A 19,462-nucleotide genomic window follows, 5' to 3' on the forward strand; every position below is an offset into this window, starting at 1 on the left:
TCTTGATTTCAACTCAGGTCATGATCTTGAGGTTCATGGGATCAAGCCCTGCATTGGGCTCCATGCTAACAGTGCAGAGCCTGCTTGGGATTCCCTTTCTTTCTCCCTCCTCAACTCATTCTCTCTCTCTCTCTCTCTCTCTCTCTCTCTCTCTCAAAATAAGCTTTAAAAAAAAGTCATTTTTAAAAATAAATTTTGAAAAAGTTTTTTATTTATTTTTGAGAGAGTGCCTGTGCGTGGGAGAGGGGAGGGGCAGAGAGAGCGGGAGAGGGAGGATCTGAAGCAGGCTCTGCACTGACAGCAGAGCTGCACTGAACTGCACTACATTCAGCTTCTCTGGTCCCTCCACGTTAAGTGATGGTATCACTCCCCTCTCAGTAATGACAAGCAAACGACAGTCCTACACGTGTACAAAGAACCCCTCTCCCCAAGGAGATAGAGCAAATCTCACACACAGCAACCAACTCATTTACTATTAGACACTGCCTAATAGTGTGTGGGACTCAAACCCACAAACCTCAAGATCATGAACTGAGCTGAAGTCCAATGCTTAACCGACCAAGCCACCCAGGTGCCTTACAGAAGTCTCTTTTAAAAAAGGTGTGATATCAGATATTACCATACTGTGTTTCAGTAAGTCCAGCGCAGTCACTTTTTCTTCCAGGTTGTACTTCTTCCCTGTTTGAGCACTGGACAATTCAACATTATTTAGAAGCCAGGTTATACAACAAACAGGTACTTCAACATTAGAGCCATACTTTGAGAACCAAACATATTAGTTTCGATCGCAGATCTCATGCGGACTCTGGAGCATATGTTCCTTGAGGGGAAAGGCAAGAGTCAGCATTACGCACATTTTCCTGTATTTCTGTTCCCCTCTGCCCTCCCTGTGGCTTGGTTGAATTTGTGTAAGTTAAATGTGGGAATGACAAGACTCTATATCTCTATAAATATATGCTTTCATCCATACATATTGTATTTATTTATATATGCTAAGAAACTTGGTAGCTCTGCTAATTTCCATGGCCTCAATTCTAAAAGGAATGTTTTTCATGTTCTTTAAATAGAAGTTACTTAAATATGAATTAAAAATAATTTGTCACTTTTACATAGTCTATCTTGAACTCATGTCTTCTTCCAATTAAGTTGTGCAGTAACTATTATGATGAAATGATATAGTTGGGGCAAAGCGAATTCTAGATAGCAGCATAGATGCTTTATACATATTTATATAAGTGAAAAGTATCAACGTTTCTGTTAATTTTATGTTCACCAAGCCTGTGATAAGCATCTTTTAGCTTATTTTGCAATATTGTGGGACCTTACAGACTGCCAGTCTTTGTCATATTTGCTCATGTACTTTCATTTAAATATTCTATATGTATTTTATTTGATGTAAGCCTCCTCAAGCCCATGGTGGATAAAGCAAGGAATAAATAAGATAAAATAACGGGAAAACAAACTACCATAGCCAGAGTTGGAAAAAAAAAAAATGAGAGAGAGAAAATAAAAGCCTTGTTGCAGTTTTTATTATTTTATTTTGTTTTGTTTTGTTTTATTTTAGTTTATTTGGTGTGAGAGAGTGTGAGCAGGGGCGGGGCAGAGAGAGAAGGATAGGGAGAGAATCCCAGGCAGGCTCCAGCTCTGTCAGTGCAGAGCCCAACATGGGGCTGTAACTCACAAACCACAAACCCTGAGATCATGACCTGAGCCAAAGTCAAGAGTCTGATCGACTAAGCCATCCAGGTGCCCCTTGTTCCTGTTCTTAAAAGAAAGGTGATACAAATTTGTTTTTTTAATGTATTTATGAATTTACATTTGTACTTGTATTTAAGCCTTTATGTTCATAAATTCATAATAAAATGAAATATTTGCCTTATTAAACTTAATAGTGAGTAACACTGGATGGCTATAATGGAGTAATAAATGACAGCAAGCTGTATCAGCCTTTTCTTCCCTGCTCCACTCTCCAATAATCTTACTAATGACCAGTGAAATAGACAAAGGTAGAAAAAGTTATATCTATATATGTGTTAAACTGTGGGTGTCTGGCTGGCTCAGTTGGTAGAGCAGGTGACTCTTGGGGTTGTGAGTTCAAGCCCCTCGTTGGGTGTAGAGATTACTTAAAAATAAAATTAGGGGCACCTGGGTGGCTCATTTGGTTAAGCATCCGGCTTCGGCTCAGGTCAGATCTCAAGGTTTGCGAGTTCGAGCCCTGCATCGAGGTCTGTGCTGACGATCCTGCTTTCGATTCTGAGTCTTGTCTCTCTCTGCCCCTCCCCCACTCATGCTCTGTCTCTGTCTCTCACAAATGAATAAACATTTGAAAAGTAAAAAATAAAATTAAAAAATCTTAAAAAACAATTACTATGTTTGTAAACCAGATAATATATCTAAGTAAATTAGGTAATCACTTCCTGAGCAACAGATTGCACATGTATTCTGTAGAACCAGGATTATTTTAGATCTCAGACACAGCTGTTACTGGAAATGTGGTTTCTTGGGGTGCCTCGGTAACTCAGTTAAGCATCCAATCCTTAATTTTGGCTCAGGTCATGATCTCATGGTCATGAGGTTGAGCTGGTGTTAGGCTCTTCACTGAGCCTGCTTTTTGTTTGTTTGTTTGTTTGTTTGTTTGTTTTGAGAGAGTGTGTGTGCAGGTGATGCATTGGGTGCCGGGTGGCGGTGGTGGTAGGGCGAATGAGTCCTTTTTTTTTAACACTCATTTTTGAGAGATGGGGAGAGACAGGATATGAGTGGGGGAAGGGCAAAGAGAGAGGGAGACACAGGATCTGAAGCAGGCTCCAGGATCTGAGCTGTCAGCACAGAGCCTGATGCAGGGCTCGAACCCACAGGCTGCGAGATCGTGACCTGAGCTGAAGTTGAACGCTTAACCTACGGAGCCACCTAGACACCCCAGAGAATGAATCTTAAGCAGACTCCATTTCTAGCACAAAGCCTACACGGTCAGAACCGTGAGATCATGACCAGAGCCAAAATCAAGAGTCAGGCTCTTAACCCACTGATCCACATTGGTGTCCCCCTTATTATTTACCGTTAAGGTCCATGTTAACTTTTCTCTACCTAAATATCTAGGAACCTACTTGAGGGGTCAAAGTGAACCTTGACACTTAAAACCTAAGTCAGAAAAACTTAAATAACTTACTATAGCTGTATATATAGCTGAATAAAACTCAGTATAACTTTACTTTTATCCAGTCTCCTTTCCTTAGCAGTCAGAAAATACTGATTCCCCCCCCCCACTTTAAAAAAATTAAAAAACATTTTTTGTGCCTTGTATGTATATGTATGTAAAGCTGTAGTGATGCATAACACTAATGGTATCACTTGTTTCATCAATAAAATTTTGTACATTTGACAAACACATTGAGAGTATAGCTGTCAATGTGGAGTGCCCTGCAGCCTCAGAACTCAGATTCTCTTACTAACAAGACTTGTGACTATAAACACATAAAAATGAGAGAGAGAGGAAGCAGGGGAGAGGGGCAGAGAATTTTACTTATTTATTTAAATTGCTTTTTAATGTTTATTCATTTTTGAGAAAGAGACAGCGTGTGAGTGGGGGAGAGGCAGAGAAAGAGACACACACAGAATGTGGAAGGCTCCAGGCTCTGAGCTGTCAGCACAGGGCCCGATGCAAGACTCGAACTCTCAGACTGTGAGATCATGACCTGAGCCGAAGTCAGATTCTTAACCAACTGAGCCACTCATGCACCCCTATTTATTTATTTTTATTTTATTATTTTTTTTTACAAGATGCTTTTTTATTTTTTTAACTTATTTGTTTTGAGAGAGAGAGAGCGAGCGAGCAGGGGAGGGGCAGAGAGAGAGAGACAGAGAGACAGAGAATCCCAAGCAGGTTCCACACTGTTAGTGTATAGCCTGATGAGGAGCGGGCTTGAACTCACAAGCCCTGAGATCATGACCTGAGCTGAAACCAAGAGTCAGTCGCTTAACCAACTCAGCCAGCCAGGTGCCCCGAGAGAGAATTTTAAACAGGCTCCCTGCTCAGCGCGGAGCTGGACTTGGAGCTTGATTCCACGACCCTGGGATTATGACCTGAGTAGAAATCAAGAGTTAGACACACAGCCCTCTGAGCCACCCAGGTGCCCCTCACAATTAGTTTTTTTTTAAGTAACCATTATGATAGCTAACATTTATAGAGTTTTACTGTATGCCAGAATAGTTTACATTTATTCATATATATTTTTCTAAGTTTGTTTATTTGATAGAGCATGTGTGCACATGAGCGGGAGGGGCAGAGAGGAGAGAGAATCCCAAGCAGGCTCTGCCCTGTCAGTGCAGAGCCCAACCTGGGGCTTTATCCCCTGTCCCTGGGATCACGACCTGAGCCAAAACCAAGAGTAGGACACTTAACAGACTGAGCCACCCAGAGGCCCCTTCCCCCTTTTTAATGCTGAGGTGGTTTTTATTATAACATTGGCTAAGTATAACAGCCTGTGTGGTCTGGAACTTGATTCTCAGGACTTTCTGGAGGGCCTGTGTTGGTTATCTTTGTCCAGGTGTGTCAGCAGTAAGAGTGTAAAGAGAGTGTTCTGGACTCAATGTTCACTCCCATGAGTAGTGGTGTGGCCCTTGGTACCACTGCATCTGTTGGTTTTCGTCCCACCTCAGTGGCTACAGGTAGGGTCCTTTGCTGATCTATCCTGTGTCTCACCCTCAGGTCTGAGGTCCTTTGCCTCCTTTCTTTCTATTGGGTTTAAAGATTATTTTCATGTTAATGAACTTTGAAAGTTTTGTATCTTTAGGTCAGAGTTTTAGCCCTAATTACATATTCATATATCTAATTTTTGTTATTGTGTCTCCTGACATTTCCAGTAGGCATTTCAGTACTCTTAATTTCCTTTTCATCCCTACTTCAACCTGTTCCTTCCCGGTTTTGGTAAATAGTACCACTGTCTATGTCACTACTCAAGATAAAGCACCTATAAGCCATTTTTTGTTTATTCTTTTCCTTCACCCGTCTACTTTTATTATTTATTTTAGAGAGAGAGAGTGTGTGAGCAGGGCAGAGAGGCAGAGGGAGAGAATCTTAAGCCAACTCTGCTGTCAGCACGCAACCTAATGCGGGCTCAATCCCAATACCGTGGGATCATGACCTCAGCTGAAATCAAGAGGGGGACATTCAGGGGCGCCTGGGTGGCTCAGCTGGTTAAGCGTCCAGCCTTGGCTCAGGTCATAATTTCATGGTTTATGGGTTTGAGCCTCATGTCAGGCTCTGTGCTGACAGCTCAGAGCCTGGGGCCTGCTTCAGATTGTGTGTCTCCTTCTCTCCCTGCCCCTGCCCTGCCCATTCTCATATTCTCTCTCTCTCTCTCTCTCTCTCTCTCTCTCTCTCTCTCTCTCTCTCTTTCTCTCTCTCCCCCCCTCCCTCCCTTCCTCCCTCCCTCTCTCTCTCTCAGAAATAAACATTAAAAAAAAAAAAAGAGTGGGACATTGAATTGACCAAGCCACCTAGGCGCCCCTGCCATGATTCTTTTTAAACCTAAGTTCTAGTAGAATTTCAGAACATTGCAATTATGATCTCATCTTCATATTACATTTTAAAAATGCTCTACCAGTTCAGGTAAATGTCACCTCCTTGAAAATTTTAGAGTTCTACCTATTAACAGCTTGTAGCCAGCAGTGGAATGTCTAGTGAAGGCTGACTTTTGTTGTATGTGAATGACTAGCTCATTCAGTTCTTTTTGGGAGAATGACTTTTAAAATCTGTCAAATGTGTATTCCCTACCAATTATTATCTGGATCCATATCCAGAGGAATCTGGCATATCAGCATATTTTATTTGGTTATTATCTAAGGCCATTTGAGTGATTCAGATGTAGGATACAAATGAATTGCTAACTGCATTTCATCATTTTTTTTTTTTTTTTTTTTTTTTTTTTTGAGAAAGAGAGACAGCATGAATAGGGTAGGGACAGAGGAAGAGGGAGAAAGAGAATCTCAAGCAGGCTCTGTGCTGCTAGCACAGAGTCCCATGCTGGGCTCAAGCTCACGAAGCCACGAGATCATGACCTGAGCCGAAACCAAGAGTCTCACGCTTAACCATCTGAGCCACCCCGGCGCTCCTGCCCTTCATCATTCTTAATGAAATTTCTTCAAGGTAGACATTTTTGAAGGAAGAGGTCTACTTTGTTGCCTTCTGCCTTTTCTTTGTCACATGGATTGTTTTAATCTGAATTGTGTGTTAGTATAACACTTAAATATTTGTCTTAGAATTAAAAACTTGAGAACTAAAAACTTTGAAATTTTGAAATTGTGAAATTTGAAATTTGTGAGTATATTCATTTTTCATATGTGTATCTTTTTGTCTCATAGAAAGTTTGTATTTTTGTCTTGAGTAGAAGGATTAACAGCATGGTCAGCAGCTATATTCTTTCACAATATTGATCCTTGCCCCCCCACCCTCCATCTAAGCAGCTTATGTTTTTGGTTAAACTTAAATGTGACTGTCGGGAAATCAGTTTCCGAGTTAGTAGAAAACCAGAGCCAGAGCAAGGGCTTTTCTGGCCAAGCACTTTGAAACTAAAGTTTTCAGATTTGTAAAAAAAAAAAATACAGTTTAATGGTTCCCTAGTTGTTAACATTCATATAGTGGTTTCTAGAAACAGATTTGTGCAGAAACACAATGGGAAAGAAGGTATAGGCTGTTTGCACTTTGCAATTCCAAAATCAAAAGTGACTGGAAAACTCATTTTTTCTCATAAATTAGTAAAAACTCTGGCCAGAAAGCCAGAAGTTTGAATATTTATATATTTTGCAGTAGAGATAAATGTGTTTCATTAAGGAGTATTGCCCGTAGACCCTGCTGGAAATGTTATATAATGTAACAACTGTATTAACTTTCTATCTTTGGAAAAATTCTGAATTCCAGTAAGGGATTTTGGACCTAAATTAACAGTCCAACATTAAATTGAATTGAAAGAATAAAATGGCTAGTTTTATTTCTCTGCAGTTTCTTTTTATTTATTTACTTATTTATTTTAATGTTTATTTATTTTTGAGAGAGACAGAGACAGAATGTGAGTGGGTTAGGGGCAGAGAGAGAGGGAGACACAGAATCCGAAGCAGGCTCCAGGCTCTGAGCTGTCACCACAGAGCCCAACGTGGGGCTCAAACTCATGAGCTGTGAGATCATGACCTGAGCTGAAGTCAGATGCTCAACGGACTGAGCCACCCAGACACCCCTGTTTCTCTGCAGTTTCAATGGCAAATGATATAGAGCAGTGAAGAAAATTTTGGTTTTCATAGAACATTGGTGTCCTTATATATACACACACACACACACACACACACACACACACACAATTTTTTTTATAGACTCCAAAGTTAAAGCAAGGGTAGATTTGTCATAGTGTTTAGGTTTGAGAATACAGTTCCTGTTTTGTTTTTGTCCAGAGTTACTAACCTTGTGATCCCTGAGATTTCTGTATTTGCTGAGTAGAGTCATTCGGGGTTATCATTCTTTGTGGCATATTTTACATGTTTGATGTCTATGAGGTCTACGCTTCACAACTTTAAATTAATTTAGTCTTGTCTGTTTCATCTTTTTTTTTTTTTTTAAATTTTTTTTTCAACGTTTTTTATTTATTTTTGGGACAGAGAGAGACAGAGCATGAACGGGGAAGGGTCAGAGAGAGAGGGAGACACAGAATCGGAAACAGGCTCCAGGCTCCGAGCCATCAGCCCAGAGCCTGACGCGGGGCTCGAACTCACGGACCGCGAGATCGTGACCTGGCTGAAGTCGGACGCTTAACCGACTGCGCCACCCAGGCGCCCCTTGTCTGTTTCATCTTTAATTATAACATGCATTAATCTAATCAGCACAGCTTTGTGGGTTTTTTGCCTTCATTTATTTATTTTGATAGAGAGAGAGCGTGTGCATGCACAAGCCGAATAGGAGCAGAGAGAGAGAGGGAATCCCAAGCAGGATGCACACTACAGTGCAGAGCCCTTCTTGGAGCTTGAACATATGAACCATGAGATCATGACCTGAGCCGAGACCAAGAGTGGGTTACATAACTGACTGAGTCACCCAGGCGTCACCCTTCAGCACAGTTTTATGCTTGGGTTTGAGATGAACTGTTTCTTTGGTATCACCTATGTAAGTAGCAATTAGCTGAGGATACTTTACTGTTAGCCTCTGAGGGTTCCATTATGGAATTTGCTTCCCTTATTGATACACAGTTTTCTATAGCTCTAGTCCTTATCTTTCTTTTTTATTCATTTTTTACAATGTTTATTTACCTTTGAAGGAGAGAGAGAGCATGAGCGGGGTAGGGGCAGAGAGAGAGAGAGGCAACACACACACACACACACACACACACACACACACACACACACACAAAACCCCATGTGGGCTCCAGGCTCTGAGCTGTCAGCACAGAGCCTGACGTGGAGTTGGGACTCACAAACTGTAAGATCATGACCTGAGCCGAAGTTGGATGCCCAACTGACTGAGCCACCCAGCACCCCTAGTCCTTATCTTTTATGAAGCTTTTCCCAGTGTAGGAAAGGGTTATTTTAAAAAAAAAATTTTTTTTTACATCTTATTTTTTATTTAAAAAAAAATTTTTTTTTTAACGTTTATTTATTTTTGGGACAGAGAGAGACAGAGCATGAACGGGGGAGGGGCAGAAAGAGAGGGAGACACAGAATCGGAAACAGGCTCCAGGCTCTGAGCCATCAGCCCAGAGCCCGACGCGGGGCTCAAACTCACGGACCGCGAGATCGTGACCTGAGCTGAAGTCGGACGCTTAACCAACTGAGCCACCCAGGCGCCCCTACATCTTATTTTTTAAATTTATCTTTGAGAGAGAGAGAGAGAGAGAGAGAGCGCGCGCGCACAAGCAGGGGAGAGGCACAGAGAGAGGGAGACACAGAATCCTAAGCAGGCTCCAGGCTCTGAGCTGTCAGCACAGAGCCTGACGTGGGGCTTGAACTCACAAACTGTGAGATCATGACCTGAGCCAAAGTCGGAAACTCAATTGATTGAGACACCCAGGCGCCCCGGAAAGGGTTATTTTAAATAAAACGTTATTGTGGTAAAATATGCATATCGTAAAATTGACTCATTTAAAGTGTACAATGCCCTGGTTTTTAGTGCATTTACGGATGTGTGCAGCCATTTCCACAGTCAATTCTAGAGCATTTTTATCTCCTTAGAAAGGAACCCCATTCCTCTTAGCTATCAGCTCCCTCCCTCTTCATTTTCTCTACTCCTAAGCAACTACTAGTCTTTCTGTCTTTATAGCCTATTTTGAACGTTTCATAAAAATTGAATCCTGTAATATGTGGTCTTCTGTGACTTTCACTTAGCATGTTTTCAAGATTCATCCATGTTGTGGCATGTATTAGTACTTCTTTTTTTTTTTTGCCAAATATTTTTTTTTATGCTTTCCATTCATCAGTTGATGCACAGTTGAGGTCTTTCTACCTTTATTATTAGGAATAATAGTGCATGTAAATAAATATTAATGTGCAAGTTTTTGCAAGGATATGTGTTTACATTTCTCATGGGTATATACCCAAGAGTGAAATTGCTGGGTCATATGATAACTCAGTGTTTAAACTTTTGAGGAACTGTCACAGACCGTTTTTCAGAGTGGCTTCACAATTCACATTTCCACCAGGAGTATATGAGGGTTCTCTGTCCTCTCACTGACTCTGGCGTTTTGATTATAGCCATCCTTCCTGGTAGGTATGAAGTAGTATCTCATTGCAGCTTTGATTTGTGGTTCCCGGTTGACTAATTATATTGACCATCTTTTCATGTGCTTTTTGCCCATTTGTAGATCTTCTTTGGAGAAATGTCTTTTCAGATCCTTTCTCCACTTGAAATAATGGGTTATTTGCGTTTTTATTTTTGAATTGTAAGAGTTCTTTATATATCCTAGATAGAAATCTCTTATCAGACATAAGAGTTGCAAATATTTTTTCCTATTCTATGTGTTGTCTTTCCATTTTCTTGGTAGTGTCTTTTGATGTACAGTACTGTTTAATTTTGTTGAAGTATGATTTATTCTTTTGTTGTTGATTTTGGTGCTCCTGTATCTAATAATCCATTGCCAAATATGAGGCCATGCAGATTTATTCCATGTTTACTTCTGAAAATTTCTAGTTATAGCCTTTACATTTAAGTCTTTGATCTACTTTGAGTTAATTTTTGTCAAGTAAGCAATCCACCATCATTCCTTTGCATGTCTATTCAGTTGTCCGAGCAAGAGGGCGTTATTTTTTATATTAGCTTTCTATAACTAATTAGTCAGTTTCTATATGCAGCACATCTCAAACACTTCAAATAATATAATTTTGGACTCTTAAAATATTTTTTTGAAACATTCTGAATTAATCTGGACAATTTTCTGTGTGATAAACAGTGACATGGGATTGCTTCTTATAATTACATTTATGTAGACAGTGTGTTTTTCCAGTTTTGGCTAGTGCATCTCCTTTATAAAGGTAGGTTAAATTTTGTTTTTTTAGGGTTTATTTTCAAGATATGCTAGTTTATTTAAATTGCATTTCTTTAATTTTTAAAGAGTATTTCCCTTAATGGGATATTTATATTAATATTAAATGGAATTTATATTCAATATTAATATATTTAATGTTAATTAATTAAATGGAAATAATACCAAATGGAATGTAGCTATTTCCAAAGCAATTGTATGTGAAAAGAGTGTAGTATAGAAATTCTGCCCTTATCCTTTTATGTTATACATGTTCTCTTCCTTTATTGTTATCAAAACTCTATTTGAAGAAGGAGGGATGCCTGGCATGTCAGTAGAGCATGCAACTCTTGATCTCGGGTTGTAGGTTTGAGACCCACGCTGGTTGTAGAGATTACTTGAAAATAAAATCCCAACAAAAAAAGAGAAAGTGGAGAAAGGTGTAAATTGACTGATATTACCGTATTGCCATAAAGCTTAAATAAGAAATAATGTAGAAAAAGATCTTTTTCATTTATTTGTTTTTATCTCCTGAAATCGGTTTCCTGTGTCTTCTCTAAAGTAATTTGTGCAATGGGATTTGTACCCTTGCTTTCACTTTCAGTGAGGCAATAATAACTTGAGGTTGTAACTATAAATATTGCTTATGGTGAGCATTGATTTGGGAGAGTAGCTTTTCTTAAAAAAAAAAAAGTTTTGTTTTTTTTTTAAACATTTATTGATTATTGAGAGACAGAGAGAGACACAGAGCATGAGCAAAGGAGGGGCAGAGAGAGAGGGAGACACAGAATCCGAAGCAGGCTCCAGGCTCTGAGCTGTCAGCACAGAGCCCAACGTGGGGGTCAAATCCAAGAACCATGACATCATGACCTGAGCCGAAGTCGGGCGCTTAACCGAGGGAGCCACCCAGGCACCCCTGTGTTTATTTATTTTTGAGAGAGAGAGAGCAAGCAGGGGAGGGGCAGAGAGGGGGGATCAGAGGATCCAAAGCAGGCTTGGTGCTGACAGCACAGAGCCCGACGTGTGGGTCGAATTCACAAGCTATGAGATCATGACCTGAGCAGAAGTCGGATGCTTAACCGACTGAGCCACACAGGCGCCCCTAGCTTTTCTTATAATGGATTGGGGTAAAGTTTAGGAACATTCAGCTGTGAGTTGTAAATGGAACATTAGTGTTTTAGCATACTGGAGGAAGATTTCTGTTGATTTTCATTAATTATTTTCTAATTTCTCAAGATAAAACCTTTTGAGGAGATAGTGACTAGAGGTCAAACTCAGGGTCAGATACAATTGCCATTGAGCAAGAAACTTCATCCTAATGAGAGTTCATCATTCATGAAATTTCAGTACACATCTGTAAGTTTAAAAAAAAATTTTTTTAAATATTTATTTATTTCTGAGACAGAGCATGAGTGGGGGAGGGGCATCGAGAGAGGGAGACACAGAATCTGAAGCAGGCTCCAGGCTCTGAGCGGTCAGCACACAGCCCGACTCGGGGCTCAAACTCAAAACCGTGAGATCAAGTCCTGAGCCGATGTCGGTCGCTCAACCGGCTGAGCCACCCAGGCACCCCCAGTACACATCTGTAAATTAAAAAATTACTGGTCCCTTCTTTCTTTCCTGACATAAGCAGGAAACATTCAGATCATTATATAATCTCACTGATCTTTGGATTTCTTTGACAAAATCTTGTGTTTGAAAAATTTGTATCTGCCTAATTGACATTTAATGTGGAGCATATGTAGTGAGTTCTTTAATAATCAATTTAGAGTGTGTTGTGCTTTAATACTCTTAAGTCTTCAAATTTTATTTATTTCTTACATTTTTTATTAGAAAATGAACGTGCGGAATTAAAAAAATATTTTCCATTTGTATTTCTATTTAGAATCTTAATTCAGTTATTATATACCATCCTTCTGGTCTTGCTAATGATTTTCCTTATATTTCCTAATGGTATAATCCATAGTAGTTTGAACTGCAGAAATGTCAAGTGAGTATGCCTACTGTGTTTTAGTGTTGAGATTTAAAAAATAAAAAAACAACATATTCTGAAGCACTGCACATGCATATTATCACTGTTCATTAGTTGAATTTGAATTTTAAGTGGTACTCTGAGAAGCCTTTTTTTTTTTTTTTTGCTACCTTGAGCTCAAAAGTAAATAAGTAAATATCCAGTGATGTATGCTGGAGATACAGTACTTGGTGAAAGCTGGTAATAAGCTTAATTACAGGCAGAATTAGGAGGAAGTATGTTGTTGTGAAAGAGCTTTACATGCACGTCATTTCTTCGAATTAACTTATTTATGGAGAAAATGCCTAGTGCCTATTTCAGTCTGGTTTATTTAGGCTGTTTTTAGTGGAAAGAGGGGCTAAATAACTTACTTGCAAAGAAGCAAAAATATAGGAAGTTAAATTAAAAAAAATGTTTAATGCTTATTTTTGAGAGAGAGAGCTACAGAGCATGAACAGGGGAGGAGCAGAGAGAGAGGGAGACACAGAATCTGAAGCGGGCTCCAGGCTCTGAGCTGTCAGCACTGAGCTGGACGCAGGGCTTGAACCCAAGAACCACGAGATAGTGACCTGAGCTGAAGTTGGACACTTAACCAACTGAGCCACCCAGGCGCACCCCACAAGTTAAACTTTTTATTGAGATATAACTCACATGCCATAAAATTCACACTTTTTAAAGTGTACAATTTAGTGGTTTTTAGCATATTTATGAAGATATGTGATAGGAAAAAAATGCTCTGTAAAATAAGCTGACTTTGATACATTAATTGCCAAGTCTGTATTAATAAGTGTACATTTGCCATTGGGCAGATGATTCAGTTTAAGCCAAGAATTTGGGACTTTCTAGAAATTTTGGGGTGACACTCCATTGACTCTTCTATGAGACGAACTGTTCATTTAGTTTTGTCATATAGGTAGGGGCAACCATAGTTTGACCAGGTTGTGGTCATTATTCTGTTCGTGACATATTGATATAATAGGAAGAGAGTGGTTTTTAGAATTCAGGAAGACTTGATCTGGCCTGAGTACCTAGCCTTATTAACTGGGGCAGGTTACTTCTTGCTGATTCTGTTTATAAGAGGTATTTTGGAATGGTTCGGTGAAGACAACGTAGTTGGTTAGGCTTGCAGCCTGTTTTAGATTCAGATCTCCTGACTTGTATTTTCAGTTTTTGTTTTTATAGAATTATGTTTTTGTTTTAAAATTAAGAATTTTTACTTCAACATTCTTTTAAGAAACAATTTATCAACCTGTAGTATTCTGTTGGTGGTTTACAGAGAGTGAAATAAACAAAATAAACATTATTTGTGGCCCAGAAGAATGTTTGTTAGTGGGACTCTTGGCCAAGTATATGATTGCCTCTTTACAAATCTCATAATTGTATTGTTAGGCAATAAAATAACTAATAGAAATCAGGAACCCCTAACCTTCCTTTGTAAGATTTAAATGGCATGTCTCAGCTTTTGGGGGCATAGTACTAATAACTCTCATTTGAGATTATTCTCATGTGGTGAGAATTAGCCTTAGCTAGAAGAAGCAAAAGTCGTTGGCTTTGCAGAAGAAGGAATGGCCTCATATTTTCCACCATTCATGTGACCGCGGTGCAGAACTATAATTCAAAGAAAGTTTTATTCCAGCCAAGGGTAATCTTCTTTCTGAAAGAATCGACAAGCTCATAATGAAGGACTATTGTCCCGGACCTTATTATTAGCCTTATGCTTTCTACATTGCAAACATATATAAAGTTTTAAAGAAGCAGCTCCTGTATGAAATGTTTTAGTTTTGTTATTTCTTGCAGTAGTTTAAATCAGTTTCTTATGTGTAGGGGATGAACTGTGTGGTCTGAGGTGGTTAGTTTAAAGAATTGTCTAGAGACTGGTACAGTGTTACTGATTTTGAGTGGCTAAACCATGGATGGTTTTTGCTTTATTTTCCCTCTCCCACCTCAACAAACTGTTGCTACTTACATATAAAGAATTGAACTTTTAATGATTCAGATTTCTGTAACTTGTGGTCATTCATATAAAATTATTAATCGTAGCTGGCATTTTGTCTTCTAAAGTGTTTCATTGAATTAGAAAGGAAAATGATAGGAGAAATTTGAAGTACTTGTTAGGTTTAGGGAGGCATTCTGTTTCATTTTGGGTTTATTATATTTTTAGTCCTCTTAAATAGTACATTTAAATGACTCAAAAATTTTATTATGGAAACATTCAATACACTTATGTAATCCCACTGTGTGGAGAGAATTGCTGTTAATCTTTTGGTTGCTGTTCTTTTTTGTTGTTGTTGTTGACATTCTTAGAGAGGTGAAATATCATCTCTCATCACCAGGTGGAAGGAGCTCACATCATTTACTTTTGAAGCTGAGTAAAATGATAGTCTTTTGTCTTTTAACAATATCCTGGCCACATGCTGGAATATTTTAATTGTTATGCTGGAGAGCCATTGTGGGTTTTGTTTTTTTTTTTTTTAATGAGTTGGTTGGGAAATATGGAGAAGGGAAAGAAGCAACTAAAATAGAAAAACCAGGAAACAATTATACTAGTCATTCCTGTGCAGTTAGCAGAAGAGACTGTGTCTTTTTCAGTAATTTACATGTATCTTTCTGGCTGTCCTGCTCATACTTCCTTAGTCTTTTTCTCTAGAAAATAAAGGTGGTAGGTTCTCATCATGGACCTAAAGTGTGGAGGCTTGTTTGTTTTGAGTTGCCATGGAACGTTTATCATGGGAATCACTTGGAGAGATTGATCTGATTACATGAAGAAATTTGAAATATTTGTTTTCCGTTTTTGTGGAGAAGTAAATGAGTAGCCTTAGTAATTACGTGACAAAACTTGGGTCATGGACAGAATCTTAGGATGGTAATTTTTTGCTAATGCTACAGCAAGGCATTTTTGAGTTCTCTTATCCTTAACTCACTCTTCTAGAATTCCTAGAGGACCTGCACAGCAGCCTCTCGAGGATCGACTCTTCACTCCCGCTGTCCCGGCAGTGTATAGCACGGTGAGTACCTCATGGTTGCTGGTCGTATTGGGTAACTTCTTGCACATAAGCGTTTGATGTCACAACAGTGTTGGTTTGAATGACATGTGAAAGGTTTTTGGCAAAAATTAAATGAAAATCCTGAACTGAAATAGGTGTATATAATATAAGAAGGGTGACTAGGTCTTTCCCCCCATCATCTTAATTTAATAAGTGAATATGAAACAAGCATTGTCTTAAGATAGATTGGCTCATACACCTGTCACCTTTTTTTCTATTTTTTCATCTTTCCATAAATCTACCTCTGTCCTTGTCTTGTGATTCTTTTAGGATATTGAGTTTTAATTTTCTTTTTGGATAAAGTGTTGGTTTGTTTTGTTTTTTAATGTTTATTTATTTTTGAGAGAGACAGAGACAGAGTGTGAGAGGGGCAGGGGCAGAGAGAAAGGGAGACGGAATCCGGAGCAGGCTCCAGGCTCTGAGCAAGCTGTCAGCACAGAGCCTGATGCGGGGCTTGAACCCACAAACTGCGAGATCATGACCTGAACCGAAGTTGGTCGCTCAACCTACTGAGCCACCCAGGCGCCCCTCTTTTTGGATATTTAAAAAAAATTTTTTTTATTTTACTTTTTTTAATTTCAAAAGTTTTTCTTTTTCCCTTTGATTACATAACAAAATTCAAAAAGTTTAGAAATGAGAACATTGGTTGTTTTTTTTTTTTTTAATTTTTTTTTAACGTTTATTTATTTTTGAGACAGAGAGAGACAGAGCATGACCGGGGGAGGGTCAGAGAGAGAGGGAGACACAGAATCTGAAACAGGCTCCAGGCTCTGAGCTGCCAGCACAGAGCCCGACGCGGGGCTTGAACTCACGGACCGCGAGATCATGACCTGAGCCGAAGTCGGACGCTTAACCGACTGAGCCACCCAGGCGCCCCTGAGAACATTGGTTTTAATCCAGGAAATTTAATTTTTTACATTTAATTTTGAGAGAGTTGGGGTGGAGCAGAGAGAGCGAGACCGAAGATTCAAAGCGGACTCTGCACAGACAGCAGACAGCCCGAAGCAGGGTTCGAACTCGCAAACCTTGAGACCAGGACCTGAGTTGAAGTCGATGTTTAATGGACTGAGCCACCCAGGCGCCCCTAGGAAGTTAAACTTTTTATGTTAAATGATTGATTCAAATTCATAAATGGAGGGAAATTTAAAAGTTAGAGGATGAAGGTAATAAAATTAGAAGCGGATTTCAGGTGTCTTAAAGTGAGCCTAAGGGAATTTAGGGAAAACTGAGCAATCAGACCTAGCTTTTAAACATTTCAGTTCATCATACCATTTATTCCTTACCATATCGATAAGGTGCTTTAAAAGAAATTCACAGAGTGGGGCACCTGGGCGGCTCCGTCGGTTAAGTGTCTCATGTCAGCTCAGGTTATGATCTCATGGTTTGTGAGTTCGAGCCCTGCATCAGTCGCTGAACTGACAGTGAGGAGTCTGCCTGGGACTCTCTCTCCCTCTCTCTTCCGTTTTCCCAGTTGGGTGTGTGCGCGCGTGCACTCTCTTTCTCTGTCTCTCACTCTCAAGATAATAAACTTAGAAAAACCTCACAGAGTAGTGAGAAAGAGGAGTAAATAAATAATTGTAATCTAAAGTGGCATGATAAAGCAATGATTCTTATCCTTTTGGGTTATGAATTACTTTTACAATCTTGAGTGTAGTCACAGTGCTTTCTTCTCAAAAAACAACATATACCCAGTATCTACATATAATTTCAAAATTTCACAAAGATTATTAGGCCACTCATCGGCCCAAGGGTAAGAACCTTTTTTTTCTTTTAATTTTTTTAATGTATGTTTATTTTTGAGAGAAAGACAGAGTGTGAGCAGGCCAGGGGCAGAGAGAGGGGGAGACACAGAACCCAATCAGGCTCCAGGCCCTGAACTGTCGGCACAGAGCCTGATGGGGGACTCAAACCCACAAACCATGAGATCATGACCTGAACCGAAGTCGGATGCTGAACCCACTGAGCCACCCAGGCGCCCCTAAGAACCTTTGATAAGAGAGAAAAAGATACTATATATGGGAAAGGAAGAAGTCACTTCACTGAGGAAGTGGCACTAAGCTGGAAGGTATAGGATTTCTCTAGGCAGAGTAGGGGAGCAAAAAACCTTCTAGGAAGTTAAAATTCAGAGGCATTCTTAATGGAATGGCCAGTAGTCAGCTTAGTGTGGCATATGTGCTAGGCTTTGTAGCAGAAGTAGAGGTGCGATAGATGGGTTTGGGAGGTTTGAAGATTGTCCTAAAGAGTTAGAACTCTATTGTGCATGAATGGGTAGGATGGTTTCCCTGAAATAAATCTCAGTTTATTCCTAGTGTAGATCAGTTAACACTTGTAAATTACTTTTTGAACCCCTTGACTCTTAAAATGGACTCAGTTCGTATAACAAATTGCTTGATCTTCTTAGTAATTGAGAAACTTCAATTTACATGGAAAAATAACCTTTAGAGGGACACCTGGGTGGCTCATTGGGTTAAGCATCAGTCTTGGTTTCTGCTCAGGTCAAGATCTTGTGGTTCATGAGCTCGAGCCCCGAGTCAGAATCCTCTCCTCTCTTTCTCTTTCTCTCTCTCCACTCCCCTGCTTGTACTTGTTTTCTTGCTTTCTCTCTGTCCCTCAAAATAAATAAATGAAAGAAAGAAAAATAACCTTCCAAGTTTTTTTCTAGCATAAACTTTCTATAGACCAGAGGGTTTTGTTTGTTTTGTTAGTCCTGAGCATAAAGGCAGCTTTGCCATTCAGTTATTTTTCACAGTTAAGATAGGTAAAAGAAGAAAATGAAAATTTTTAGTAATGTTAAGTGATTTCTAGAGGCATCTACTATAACCATTTTTTTTATATAGTTTCCTTTGTCTTTTTTTTCTGTGTTGTAGGCTCTGTATAAGATACTTTATTATATTTTGTCAGTTTATATTATAATGTTAGCTTTTCCTTTGCTATTTGAAACATGTCTTAAATAATAAATGGCTTTCTCTTGTTTTGTTTTTTTTTTTTTAACAAGAATGTAGTATTCAGTCAACATTTGACAAATATATCTCAAGCTTTTAATGTGTGTCAGGTACTGTGTAGGTGTTGGGAATGTAGTAGTGAGTAAACCAAACCCTCCATACTCATAGAGTCTGTACCTTTCCATGGGATAGAAGGAAAGTAAACAACTATATGCACAATATAGTTTTGGGTAGTAATAAGAGCCTTGATGAAAATGAGGCATGATAAAGGGATAGAGAATGATTGGACTCCGATTTTCCTTGGGCTCTCAGGGGAAGTTCTATCTAAATAAGGCATATAAATAGAGAGGTAAGAAGTGAGGGAGTGAGTCTTGCAGATTTCTAGGGAAAGTACATTTCTAGTAGAAAGAACTGCAGTGCAAAGGTCCAGGGAGGGGTGCCTGGGTGGTTCAGTTGGTTGAGTGTCTCTTGTTTCTGCTCAGGTCATGATCCCAGGGTCATTGGATTGAGTCCCGAGTCTGCAGAGAGTCTGCTTAAGATTCTGTCTCTCTCTCCTCCCTTCTTTCTCCCTCTGCCCCCTCTCCTGCTCACTCTCTCTAAAATAAACAAAAATAAATGATAAAAAGAATAAAAATCAAAGGCCCAGAGATAGCAAGGTGCTTCGTGTGATCTTAGAATTGTAGGGAAACTAGTGTGGAGTAGAGAGGGTGGCAACAGAATTCAGAGAAGCGTGTGGAGTATCCGATTAGATAGGGCATTGTTTAGCATGGTAAGAATTTGGATTATTATAATCTAAATGTAATTGAAAGCCATTAGAAACTTAAGAGCAGGAGATCTGAATTTCCTTTTAAAGGGTGACTGTAGCTATTGTGTAGATAGCAGACTGTGACTAGGGCAGGTGGCTGTGTTGGTGAAGTGGAAACAAGATGAGTTAAGTGATTGTTCAAGTAAAACAGGCAGAAGATAGATGAT

At 39.3% G+C, this 19,462-nt stretch overlaps 1 protein-coding gene across 16 annotated transcripts in view; it reads left to right on the forward strand.

The window, feature by feature from the left end:
- EIF4G3 (eukaryotic translation initiation factor 4 gamma 3) overlaps positions 1 to 19,462 on the forward strand; it is a 316,517-nt gene that overhangs the window by 65,775 nt on the left and 231,280 nt on the right. For all 16 annotated transcript variants that reach the window (XM_049617900.1, XM_049617884.1, XM_049617888.1 and 13 more), the window contains one exon: positions 15,434 to 15,509. Coding sequence is in view for 14 of the 16 variants with exons in the window: in XM_049617884.1 (XP_049473841.1) it covers positions 15,434 to 15,509 (76 nt within the window). In the remaining 2 variants the exon portion in view is untranslated. The remainder of the gene's footprint in view (positions 1 to 15,433; positions 15,510 to 19,462) is intronic.

This window comes from Panthera uncia (assembly GCF_023721935.1).
Source record: "Panthera uncia isolate 11264 chromosome C1 unlocalized genomic scaffold, Puncia_PCG_1.0 HiC_scaffold_4, whole genome shotgun sequence".
NCBI classification, from domain to species: domain Eukaryota; kingdom Metazoa; phylum Chordata; class Mammalia; order Carnivora; family Felidae; genus Panthera; species Panthera uncia.